The sequence below is a fragment of the Homalodisca vitripennis genome, chromosome 1 (genome assembly GCF_021130785.1).
Source record: "Homalodisca vitripennis isolate AUS2020 chromosome 1, UT_GWSS_2.1, whole genome shotgun sequence".
In the NCBI taxonomy this organism is placed as follows: domain Eukaryota; kingdom Metazoa; phylum Arthropoda; class Insecta; order Hemiptera; family Cicadellidae; genus Homalodisca; species Homalodisca vitripennis.
Genome location: NC_060207.1, coordinates 27,889,673 through 27,903,409, shown reverse-complemented (window position 1 = coordinate 27,903,409; position 13,737 = coordinate 27,889,673). Strand labels below are relative to the sequence as shown.

The window sequence follows — 13,737 nt, the reverse complement described above, 5'->3', positions numbered from 1 at the left end:
AACTAATGGGGAAGTTTGCAACGTCAGAGAGAGAATTCTCAGGATCAGGAGTATGTTTGTTTATGTAAGACTACGTAGGCGAAGTGTCAGTGTTAGATATATATAAAATAAATTATTATTATCGAGCCTGAAAGGCTGAGGTACACCCGCATGTAGTTCTGCGGTTAGATGAGAAAGTCAGTTTGTTGTTGGAGGAGGCGAATCCCAGGACTAACTAAATGTCCATAGGTGTCATAGATATTCTATAGGGTATATCTCTACTTTTCACCCTGCACCTCCACTGGTGAACGTGTTCGAAACCTACCCCAATGTATCGCAACAGACTTCCCTTAGGTCGCGTGCCTAATATTAACTACATATCTTATGTCATTTCCGAGATGTGCTGCGGACAGATAGACATACAGTATGCACATCGAACAGAAAAGAAATTTTTACAACTCCCTAGGAAATAAATTTCAAAATTATTTATTACTAGCAGTTACCCGCGGCTTCGCACGCAATTTCATAGTTTTGCACCTGTATGAGCACTTCTTGCTCGAGCGAATTATATTTCCGACGCCAATGTTGAGTTTCCCTTGTTGCCACAATCAAGACAATATTATGTTAAAAGGTGTATATTTATGGTCATTATAATTTACTTCGATGTTATTATTTTTAGTCCCTTTGCTGATTTTGCCTCTTTTCTAATCAAGAAAATATACATACATAACTTTTAGAACCCTGCTTTTGACAAAAGACAACTAATAATTTAGGTTTGATAACAGTCTTTAAATATATAGTAAAGATTAAACATTGTCTCTTATATCTGCACTGCTAGCAGTTACCTACTCTTTTGCACGCAATTTAGTAGGCGCTGCACTTGTATAACCATTGCTGGTTCGAGTGAATTATATTTCCGACGCCAATGATGAGTTTGCCTTGTTGCCACAATGAAGAAAATACGTCAAAAAGTTAATATTTATGGCCATTCTAATTTACTTTGATAGATAGTAACATTGTTTTATATTTAAAATTTGATAAAAATGTACAGCTAAAAGTACAATAAAAATTACACTATACGTTTGTTTCATTAGATAAAACATTAGATAAAAAGCACAGTTCAGCGAACGTTAATCGTAGAGTAGTCTGCTGACTGCTTCAAAGGGTGTCCGGTGTAAAATTCTGACCATCTTATGTTTTGTGGCATCTTGTCATATAGATAAGTACTTTTCCCTAATCGCTGAAATATAAAACGGCGTTAAAAATATTTGTACCGTTTATATGTAAATGTTTATATTGGTACTCACTATAAATGTAAAAAATTGTAAATAATAGACAATGTTTACACAAAACAGGTGATTACATTAGAAATGCTGTTAATTAATACTTCACAACTTTAAAGGCCAGTGGGGCGTAGCCCGGATGGATTATCAAAATAAGAATTGGGACCCGAAGAATGTCCATGTAAAATTTAAGCGCAATCGGTTAATTAGTTTACGCGTGAAAGCGTAACAAACAAACTTACTTTCACATTTATAATATTATGATTAGGATTAGAATAGGATAATATATTTATTTTTATATTGGTTTTAGAAGTACCCTATAAACAATCTCTTCTAACAGAATATGCATGCGAGCAGTAGTGTTCTATCGCTGATGTACACTGGTATGCTTTTGTTGTGGAAAGCAATTCCAAACTTCCCCAACACTAATGCTATCGACGCATGCATCCAATTAAACTTGTTATCAATTAAAATTGCTACAAATTTAGTTTCTCATGATAACGCTGAATACCATGGACTTATAGGATATTCTCTTAATATGTTGTTAGTAACTAAAAGTATTTTGTTGCCTTTGTATTAATTTTTAATTTGCAGATTGTAACAAATTACTCAGCATTTGCTAATTTCATCTTGGTTTTAACTTTTAGTTGTTCCTTCTAAGTTTATAATAGGTACAAATTAACAGTAATCACGTGGTTATTCGAAAACGTCTTTGTGTATATTTTTTATATAATAGCGAAAACGTATGGGTTCAAGAACTGAACCATGAGAAATGTAACGTTTATTTAATGTTGATTTAAATATAACTAATGACACATTCTCGTTAATCTTAGAATACAAATAATGTAAAACATTTGAACATTACAGAGTACTTTCATACGGATTTGATTTTATATTTTACATAGTTAATCTGATATACAATTTAATTTTTTTTTTAAGAAGCTAAAATGGGACTGCTCTATATAAACATTTTCTGGTCTATGTAGGATTAGCAATATGTTTTATTTCCATACAATGTTCCAAACAATACGGTGTTAAAAATCCAAATTTGAATATCCTTTAAAAACCTTTGTCAAATATAGGTGAGAATATAGGAGGAATATAGGATGTCTGTAATGGTACAGTTATTGAGATGTATATTACATGGTCAATATTGACGTTTATTGTCAAGTTTGGTTTAAACAGTTCCTCTATTTTCCAAAACACCAAAATGTAAAAGACCATTCAATTGGTTTAAATATGGTTCAATAAATAAATATTTATCTGACTATCAGCTCAATATTATATATCTTGGAAACGAACGAACCTGTAGTCTTGAAATTGTGCGTAAGGCTTCATTTCTATATGAGGAGCACTGAGTTAATTATGATGCATGTCACTCCATGGGGTTAGGGTGACCGTAAGCGAATATCTTTTGCACTGGTCTTATGGGCAACCATGATGGCAACGAGAAAATCGTGGAATAAATAAATTTGTATACAAATTCAGTATACTGATAAGAGGTTGACTTATCACTTATTAATGTAGCCTAATTATCCCAACACATCCATTATCAGTTATGGCGACTTGGCGTGTAGACTTTTAATATACACTGATGTGGAACCCAGTTTAATGAACAAAAGTTTGAATGTACAAGTATCATGTGACAAGATGTCTCAGGAAAGATTTCATGTGTTGACTACGTATTTTGCAAGCAACTTTATTTAATCAGACAAGAATGGTCATGTACAAAAACTTATTCCGTGGACATAAAATCTTCCATTTGTAGATGTCGACTAAAACTCGAGACTCTTTTGATTTCGGCACCAGAAAGTTGTAGAATAAGTTGTTTGTTCTAAGATAAACAATCCAATAGCCAATGAGGAAGTCGTTGAGTCTTCTGTTGAGATTCCACCTTATCTTAATGCGGCAGATAAGCAATTACAATATTGCTGCGGGACTGGTGCAACCGATGCACCATATTGCCTGTTGCGCCATCCCAGGCTATCGAGCAAGGATAAATATTACTCGTCTGTGATCCACGACTGCTCTTATCACTTACAGAGATAATCATAGAACACAAAACATAAAACACTGAGACACTGTGTTGTAAGGAGATATCGAATATCCAGCTACTTATGTACGAGTACTTTTGATATATTGAATTGTATATACTCGTATTTATTATATCTGTTTGAAATTACCAAAATAATTACAACCTGACAAATCATACAAATCAAATGAAGTCGTAAAATTTTTTTCTGGAATAAAATGCTCCAATAAACACTTAAAAATGAAAAGCCTGCAACAAACGGGATTAATTCTTCAAATTCAAGGTATACGAATAGAGGTTACAAAATTATGTGTTATTGTTTGAAATACAATGTTTCGTTGAGTATTTAAAAGTAAATTTTGAATATTAATAATTCTAAAACAACAAAATAAATTTACGTTTATAATTTTCAGATGTAGCGATAAAAAGTAGTGTATGCCTTGATTATGTAAATGTTACATGTACTGAAAATAAAAAGGTAAGGCCTGCACTTAAAAATTGGAGGAAAAGGTTTATACGAAGCTAAACCCTCCCCACATAATGTCTTGTAGACTGACACAGATTAAATAAATTAGAAGGTGAGGTCTGAACAAGAATCATTGAAGGAACAAATTTGTAAGAAGGTAAACCCTCCCTAAATAATGTATACTAGTACATATTAAATAAAAAGGTGAGGCCTGAACATGAATCATTAAGGGAAAAGGTTTATATGAAGGCTAAATGGCTCTCAATTATACACAGTGCCTGCCACTTGTACCCAACAATGGGTGCATTCCGGAATAACGTTGCTCTTATGTGCCTCCACACATTCCAGCAAACTCATGTGTCTCCTCCCCTGTAACACTCTTGAGTCCAGACTGACTGAATGGCTGTCAATTATACACAGTACCTGCCACTTGTACCCAACAATGGGTGCATTCCGGAATAACGTTGCTCTTATGTGCCTCCACACACTCCAGCAACTCGTGTCTCCTCCCCTGTAACACTCTTGAGTCCAGACTGACTGAATGGCTGTCAATTATACACAGTACCTGCCACTTGTACCCAACAATGGGTGCATTCCGGAATAACGTTGCTCTTATGTGCCTCCACACACTCCAGCAACTCGTGTCTCCTCCCCTGTAACACTCTTGAGTCCAGACTGACTGAATGGCTGTCAATTATACACAGTACCTGCCACTTGTACCCAACAATGGGTGCATTCCGGAATAACGTTGCTCTTATGTGCCTCCACACACTCCAGCAACTCGTGTCTCCTCCTCCTGTAACACTCTTGAGTCCAGACTGACTGAATGGCTCTCAATTATACACAGTACCTGCCACTTGTACCCAACAATGGGTGCATTCCGGAATAACGTTGCTCTTATGTGCCTCCACACACTCCAGCTACTCGTGTCTCCTCCCCCGTAACACTCTTGAGTCCAGACTGACTGAATGGCTCTCAATTATACACAGTACCTGCCACTTGTACACAACAATGGGTGCATTCCGGAATAACGTTGCTCTTATGTGCCTCCACACACTCCAGCTACTCGTGTCTCCTCCCCCGTAACACTCTTGAGTCCAGACTGACTGAATGGCTCTCAATTATACACAGTACCTGCCACTTGTACCCAACAATGGGTGCATTCCGGAATAACGTTGCTCTTATGTGCCTCCACACACTCCAGCTACTCGTGTCTCCTCCCCCCGTAACACTCTTGAGTCCAGACTGACTGAATGGCTCTCAATTATACACAGTACCTGCCACTTGTACACAACAATGGGTGCATTCCGGAATAACGTTGCTCTTATGTGCCTCCACACACTCCAGCTACTCGTGTCTCCTCCCCCGTAACACTCTTGAGTCCAGACTGACTGAATGGCTCTCAATTATACACAGTACCTGCCACTTGTACCCAACAATGGGTGCATTCCGGAATAACGTTGCTCTTATGTGCCTCCACACACTCCAGCAACTCGTGTCTCCTCCCCCGTAACACTCTTGAGTCCTGACTGACTGAATGGCTCTCAATTATACACAGTACCTGCCACTTGTACACAACAATGGGTGCATTCCGGAATAACGTTGCTCTTATGTGCCTCCACACACTCCAGCTACTCGTGTCTCCTCCCCCGTAACACTCTTGAGTCCAGACTGACTGAATGGCTCTCAATTATACACAGTACCTGCCACTTGTACACAACAATGGGTGCATTCCGGAATAACGTTGCTTTTATGTACCTCCACACACTCCAGCAACTCGTGTCTCCTCCTCCGTAACACTCTTGAGTCCTGACTGACTGAATCAGGGTTGCTACAGGAGTCCAATAATGAAATTCCCTGACTTTTCCCTGATTTCTAGACCAAATTTTTCATTTTTCCCTGACTTTTTTCGACGCAATCCCCAGGGTTTTTGGCAATTAATGGGTGGAAAAAAGCGGTGTTGAGGCTAACAGGGTGGCAAATATAAAAAAGCAAAAAATAAAGTGAACACAGTTTAATACGTACAAAAAGATTGACTTAATGGCGGCAGTAAGTTTATTTGTGTAAAGGGATTTTATATTTTTCCCTGACCAACGTCGAAATTCCCTGACTTTTCCCTGACTTGAGACTGGATTCCCTGACTTTTCCCTGATTTCCAGTCCTGTTTTTTCCCCTGACTTTTCCCTGAATTCCCTGATTTCCCTGACCTGTAGCATCCCTGTGAATGGCTCTCAATTATACACAGTACCTGCCACTTGTACACAACAATGGGTGCATTCCGGAATAACGTTGCACTTATGTGCCTCCACACACTCCAGCAACTCGTGTATCCTCCTCCTCCGTAACACTCTTGAGTCCTGACTGACTGAATGGCTCTCAATTATACACAGTACCTGCCACTTGTACACAACAATGGGTGCATTCCGGAATAACGTTGCTCTTATGTGTCCTCCACACACTCCTGCCACTTGTGTCTCCTCCCACGCAAAACTCTTGAGTCCAGACTGACTGAATGGCTCTCAATTATACACAGTACCTGCCACTTGAACCCAAAAATGGGTGCATTCCGGAATAACGTTGCTCTTATGTGCCTCCACACACTCCAGTCACTCGTGTCTCCTCCCCTGTAACACTCTGGAGTCCAGACTGACTGAGTGGCTCTCAATTATACACAGTACCTGCCACTTGAACCCAAAAATGGGTGCATTCCGGAATAACGTTGCTCTTATGTGCCTCCACACACTCCAGCCACTCGTGTATCCTTCCCCACAACACTCTTGGGTCCTGACTGACTGAATGGCTCTTAGTTATATACAGTACCTGCCACTTTTAGGCAACAATGGGTGCATTCCGGTACAACGTTAATCATATGTGCCTCCACACACTCAAGTCACTCGTGTCTCCTCCCCCACAACACTCTTGGGCCCAGACTGACTGAATGGCTCTTAGTTATATACAGTACCTGCCACTTTTAGGCAACAATGGGTGCATTCCGGTACAACGTTAATCATATGTGCCTCCACACACTCAAGTCACTCGTGTCTCCTCCCCCACAACACTCTTGGGTCCTGACTGACTGAATGGCTCTTAGTTATATACAGTACCTGCCACTTTTAGGCAACAATGGATGCATTCCGGTACAACGTTAATCATATGTGCCTCCACACACTCAAGTCACTCGTGTCTCCTCCCCCACAACACTCTTGGGCCCAGACTGACTGAATGGCTCTTAGTTATATACAGTACCTGCCACTTTTAGGCAACAATGGATGCATTCCGGTACAACGTTAATCATATGTGCCTCCACACACTCCAGCCACTCGTGTATCCTCCCCCACAACACTCTTGGGTCCAGACTGACTGAATGGCTCTTAGTTATATACAGTACCTGCCACTTTTAGGCAACAATGGATGCATTCCGGTACAACGTTAATCATATGTGCCTCCACACACTCCAGCCACTCGTGTATCCTCCCCCACAACACTCTTGGGCCCAGACTGACTGAATGGCTCTTAGTTATATACAGTACCTGCCACTTTTAGGCAACAATGGATGCATTCCGGTACAACGTTAATCATATGTGCCTCCACACACTCAAGTCACTCGTGTCTCCTCCCCCACAACACTCTTGAGGCCTTGTAAACTGTACATGACTCAGAACTCCCATAAATTAGTAAAATTTATAGAGTTATGTTAATTAAAACGTTTTATGAACACATTTTATTATGTGTTTAATATTTACCCACATCGCAAATAAATGTGAAACGCATTATTTCTAATTATAGAGTTGCGCCGTGAGCCAATATTGACTAGTTTTCCGTGAAGGATTGCCGTAGGCAGGAATATTTCACGTTTATCTTTTGCATTGCACAAGTAATATTAGTGAGAAGCAAATATTTATATAATCATCTCTCTAACGCATGAGAAGATTTTTAAACTGGATTAAATTACATAATTTTGTTGCACAAGAAATACCTGACTTTGCAATGTCAATAATCAATAATTTGATTTTCTTTCAATGTTGCCACAATAATATAATTTGATTTTTTACGTGTTACTCGTTTATTTTCTCACACGATAATGTAATCTAATTTCAAATTTGTTGTACAGTAGAATTGCCATAATAATCTTATTAAAATGATTTTGAAAAAAATGCCTGAAAACACTGTACGAAAAGTTTATAGAATTTCGAAATAAATTTGCTCTTTACCTTAGAAACATTTGATACGGGATCACAATACTAACGGCCAAGTATTCAAGGCCTTGTAAATATCAAGAATGAGTGGAATCAGGCATAGGCATTTTATTCGCAGTTGATAGTAAATGAAAGTGTGAGCACATGTGACCCACTAAGCGTCCAAGTACAGCATGGGAAGAAACCCACAATAGAAGCGTGCATCAGATTTTACAGACACCGTTACAAACGTAAAGTGTTTACATTACAAAAAATATTACCGGTAATTTCAACTGATATTTATAAGATTAATTGGTAAATACAGTTTCACATTAGGTGCTGTAGCAAGGGTACAGTATTTTTCGATGGTCGTAATTTAAAAAATTAGGAAGAATGTTTTACCATAGAAAAAACTAGCAATCAGCAAAATACGTTTGTATTGCGTTTTTATCTTTCAGCAGACGACTACTCTTTACCACTGTAACAGCCAATTTACATTGATGCAACTCTCAGTACAAAATATTATTCTATCCTAGAGAGAACTCGGTTGCCTTTTATTTAACGAATTTCTGTTTATATCTGGGAAAAATCTTTTGGCTTACTGTTATACATTTTTTTAAAACTTGATGCATTTAAAATAGTTTTTATTTTATTAGGGAGAGTGAAAACCATTACTTTTATTCTATACTCAACCTAAGATAATAAAAATAAATAGAACTACACAAAAAAACACGTTGCTATCCACAACACCGTGACGTTGGTATTTATTCTGCTGAATATATTCCGGAATCCCAAGTTCCAAAATATACATTCAAACTAACATTACAACATGAACTAGGAGCGGACTCGGTCCAGATGATTTGACTTAATCAACATGGAACGTCTCTTACACAAAGCACAAAGCTATAATTTAACCAAGGTCTAAAGGTTGAGTTTTCATTTGGTTATGAAATATTTATTTATGTATTTAAAGTTGTAGTTAAACATGAAAACAAAGAAATGGATTTCCCAATGAACATTCTTGTTTCTAATGAATGGCTTTACACATCTAACAGCGTGTCGGTATTTAATATTACTAGTAAATGAGTGCACATTTTGCAATATATAATTTTATTCTTGCGAGGCCTTTCAGAATCAATAATTCCATCACCAGGCACCTTCACAAATACCTGTGTCCATAGTTTTGTTTAAACATATGTAGACTAAACGAAATGAAAATATACGGCTACATCCACGTATCCACCTTTTCAAATTTCTTATTTTACTGCAGAACTCTTTTACTGTCAACTATTAAAGACTACTCATTACAGCTTGGTTTCATTCCGGCTCATGAATATCCGAGAAACGCTCTACATACACCACTAATAGATTTAGGCAACTTTACAGTCATCCATTCAACTACTATGTCAGTTTTCCTACAATGATAGTCATTATACGGAATATAAATTATGCGTGACGGGAGAAAAGCAAGTACACGAAGCACACAAGTAGTACAAAGTACAAGGCTATCACAAAGTACGCACAAGAGCTAGTATTTGTGTGGGCTACCAATAACTAGGCCAAGTTGTACCTTACACATTAGTTACTTAGTGAAAGCAAACATAATGCAATAGTACTAACTGTTGAGCATTCTCGGGTCAGTTAAAAAATAACGGGTACAATAGTAAATACTCCACCCTCTGTCGGATCAAGGACTGTGGAAGCTAACCTCGAGAACCTTTTCCGGCCAGTTTAACGATACGAGATACTGTAGTACGTACTCCACCCCTATCGGATCGTGGACTGTGGAAGCTCACCTCGACACCTTTTCCGGGCAGTTTAACGATACGAGATACTGTAGTACGTACTCCACCCTCTATCGGATCGTGGACTGTGGAAGCTCACCTCGAGAACCTTTTCCGGGCAGTTTAACGATACGAGATACTGTAGTACGTACTCCACCCCTATCGGATCGTGGACTGTGGAAGCTCACCTCGAGAACCTTTTCCGGGCAGTTTAACGATACGAGATACTGTAGTACGTACTCCACCCTCTATCGGATCGTGGACTGTGGAAGCTCACCTCGAGAACCTTTTCCGGGCAGTTTAACGATACGAGATACTGTAGTACGTACCCACCCTCTGTCGGATCAAGGACTGTGGAAGCTAACCTCGGGAACCTTTTCCGGGCAGTTTAACGATTCGAGATACTGTAGTACGTACCCACCCTCTGTCGGATCAATGACTGTGGAAGCTAACCTCGAGAACCTTTTCCGGGCAGTTTAACGATTCGAGATACTGTAGTACGTACCCACCCTCTGTCGGATCGTGGACTGTGGAAGCTCACATAGAGAACCTTTTCCGGGCAGTTTAACGATACGAGATACAGTAGTAAATACTCCACCCTTTGTCGGATCGTGGACTGTGGAAGCTCACCTCGAGAACCTTTTCCGGGCAGTTTAACGATACGAGATACTGTAGTACGTACTCCACCCTCTGTCGGATCGTGGACTGTGGAAGCTCACCTCGAGAACCTTTTCCGGGCAGTTTAACGATACGAGAAACAGTAGTAAATACCCCACCCTTTGTCGGATCGTGGACTGTGGAAGCTCACCTCGACAACCTTTTCGGGGCAGTTTAACGATACGAGGTACTGTAGTAAATACTCCAACGTCTGTTTAACCGTGGCTTGTGAATATAATCTTAATTCTATACTATCATTTTCAGCTTACCTCGAGAACATTCTCGGACCAGTTAAACGACGCGAGATACTGCGGTAGATACTCCATCGTCTGTCTGATCGTGGACGGGGATCGTCTGCTTTCGCCCCGCACCGAGCCAAATATTACTGTAACACACACACACCACAAATATTATATTATAGTGTTCAATACTATCAAGTAACTTATCAATATACATATGAGTATATTAACACAAATATAATAAAATATGCCAACCAATTATATCCCCAATATATTTTAAAAGATGTTATCTATAGTTTGTTATTTAAACGTGCCTAATAGTAAAATGTCTGTTAAATATCACTCACGTTTGTTTTAGTATCATCACAATAAAATTAGTCTAAGTTAACAGTCGTACAGCAGGGACTGATGTGAACTATTTGTAGAGATAATAAAGTATGTGGCATAATTTTGTAGCTATGACATATAGTTAACCGTTAACCGATTAGATTAGAATATTGAAACAGTAAAGAGCGTAATTTATTGTATCGCCCATTTAAACACAACAGGTATATAAAGGGAATAGATGGGCTAGATTTAAATTAATTCGTTAGGGTCGAGTATTTAAAGACGAAAAACGCCTATAAGTACAGGTATCTGCGAATACCTCATATTTGTAGTTTATTTTACTTTTACTACTAACTTTTGAAGGTTTCTAAAGGTCCCCTTTCTCCATGATCCTTATACAAATGCAATGCAAGTAATGTTTAAATGCAGCCATGTTGCCGACACTTCAACACGCTGTCGGAAGTGCAACGTTCTTCCATCTCAGTTAATTGCAAGCCCCACATCGTGTAAACTACTGATCCAGAAGTCAACAGAGCTGAAGAAGTCATTTACCTAACTGTATTAACGAGACTAGGTTCGTAAAACGTATGCAGAATAACTAGAGAACTGTTCACTAACTAGTTCCGCGACAGCTATACTCGTAAAAACTGCGCATAACTGCATAAATAAGGGGCAGGTACTCTGGCTAATGATCGCAACTAGTTGGGGTTCAGATATTACAGAACTGTGAATAACAAAGTTTGGCAGCACTAGTCGGTCTCGGTCTCAACTACAACGTGGTCAAATTGCTTTAAGTTCATACCAATTTGATGCACTCTATACACTTCCAATTATAAAATATATATACTTACTAGCTGTTTCCCGCGGCTTCGCACGCTTTTCGTAAGTTTTGCCCGCGTATGAGCATTTCTGGTTGAAGTAAATTATATTTCCAACCCCGATGTAGATTTTACCTTGATGTCACGATCAAGAAAATATGTCAAAAATGTATTGTACATGCATAATGTATTTTATTACAAAGTGGTCTACCACTCAACCTTTAAGTTCAACCAAAAATTTAGTTTAGACAATTATACATCATAACTTAGCGCCTTCAAATAGTGTTTCACTGTTTAATATACGTATCTATCTCGTAATTGCAGGTTATAATGTGCAGGCGCTTTGAAAACTTTTCTTCATTTTATTCGTTTATATTCACGACATAAGCGAATAATTCAGATAATAACTATCCTATCTTCTAAGTTAGACTAAATTACGGATACATGTGAAATTTGATTGAAATTGGTTCAGTCGTTTTGGAGTTTATTGGCAACATACATCGTGACTCAAGATTTATATATATATAAGATAAAAGCTTTTTATATTTTAATTACTTTGATTTTGTAGTAAGAAGTGTTTTGAATAGATAAATTTATATAAAAATATAAATGATGAGCAAATAAAAAAAGCTACGTTGTTTAGATACAACTTTGATCGTATCACCACCATACGAAAAGTACATTAGTGTTGTCGTAACACCAATACCAACATAGGATCTGACCTTCACATTAACACTTCTCAGACAACAGTACGTAATAAGTACAAAACAACGGGTAGTAGTCACAGATGAGTGAGGGAATTAATTACTGCAAGAATCCCTTGGTAGCTTAGAAGACGGCTTTTCATTTACGTCGACTATGTGAGCTCGGCACTATTAAGCATTCGTGCTAACAGCACTACCAACATAGGATCTGACCTTACATTAATACTCCTCAGACAACAGTACGTAATAAGTACAAAACAACGGGTAGTAGTCACAGATGAGTGAGGGAATTAATTACTGCAAGAATCCCTTGGTAGCTTAGAAGACGGCTTTTCATTTACGTCGACTATGTGAGCTCGGCACTATTAAGCATTCGTGCTAACAGCACTACCAACATAGGATCTGACCTTACATTAACACTCCTCAGACAACAGTACGTAATAAGTACAAAACAACGGGTAGTAGTCACAGATGAGTGAGGGAATTAATTACTGCAAGAATCCCTTGGTAGCTTAGAAGACGGCTTTTCATTTACGTCGACTATGTGAGCTCGGCACTATTAAGCATTCGTGCTAACAGCACTACCAACATAGGATCTGACCTTACATTAACACTCCTCAGACAACAGTACGTAATAAGTACAAAACAACGGGTAGTAGTCACAGATGAGTGAGGGAATTAATTACTGCAAGAATCCCTTGGTAGCTTAGAAGACGGCTTTTCATTTACGTCGACTATGTGAGCTCGGCACTATTAAGCATTCGTGCTAACAGCACTACCAACATAGGATCTGACCTTACATTAACACTCCTCAGACAACAGTACGTAATAAGTACAAAACAACGGGTAGTAGTCACAGATGAGTGAGGGAATTAATTACTGCAAGAATCCCTTGGTAGCTTAGAAGACGGCTTTTCATTTACGTCGACTATGTGAGCTCGGCACTATTAAGCATTCGTGCTAACAGCACTACCAACATAGGATCTGACCTTACATTAACACTCCTCAGACAACAGTACGTAATAAGTACAAAACAACGGGTAGTAGTCACAGATTAATTACTGCAAGAATCCCTTGGTAGCTTAGAAGACGGCTTTTCATTTACGTCGACTATGTGAGCTCGGCACTATTAAGCATTCGTGCTAACACCACTACCAACATAGGATCTGACCTTCACATTAACACTCCTCAGACAACAGTACGTAATAAGTACAAAACAACGGGTAGTAGTCACAGATTAATTACTGCAAGAATCCCTTGGTAGCTTAGAAGA

General features: G+C 38.6%; 1 protein-coding gene across 1 annotated transcript in view; it reads right to left on the bottom strand.

The window, feature by feature from the left end:
• The window catches only part of LOC124358667 (aryl hydrocarbon receptor nuclear translocator-like protein 1), a 172,111-nt gene that overhangs the window by 24,259 nt on the left and 134,115 nt on the right, over positions 1-13,737 (bottom strand). Inside the window, exon 3 of the mRNA XM_046810974.1 lies at positions 10,646-10,761. Within this exon, the coding sequence (XP_046666930.1) occupies positions 10,646-10,761 (116 nt within the window). The remainder of the gene's footprint in view (positions 1-10,645; positions 10,762-13,737) is intronic.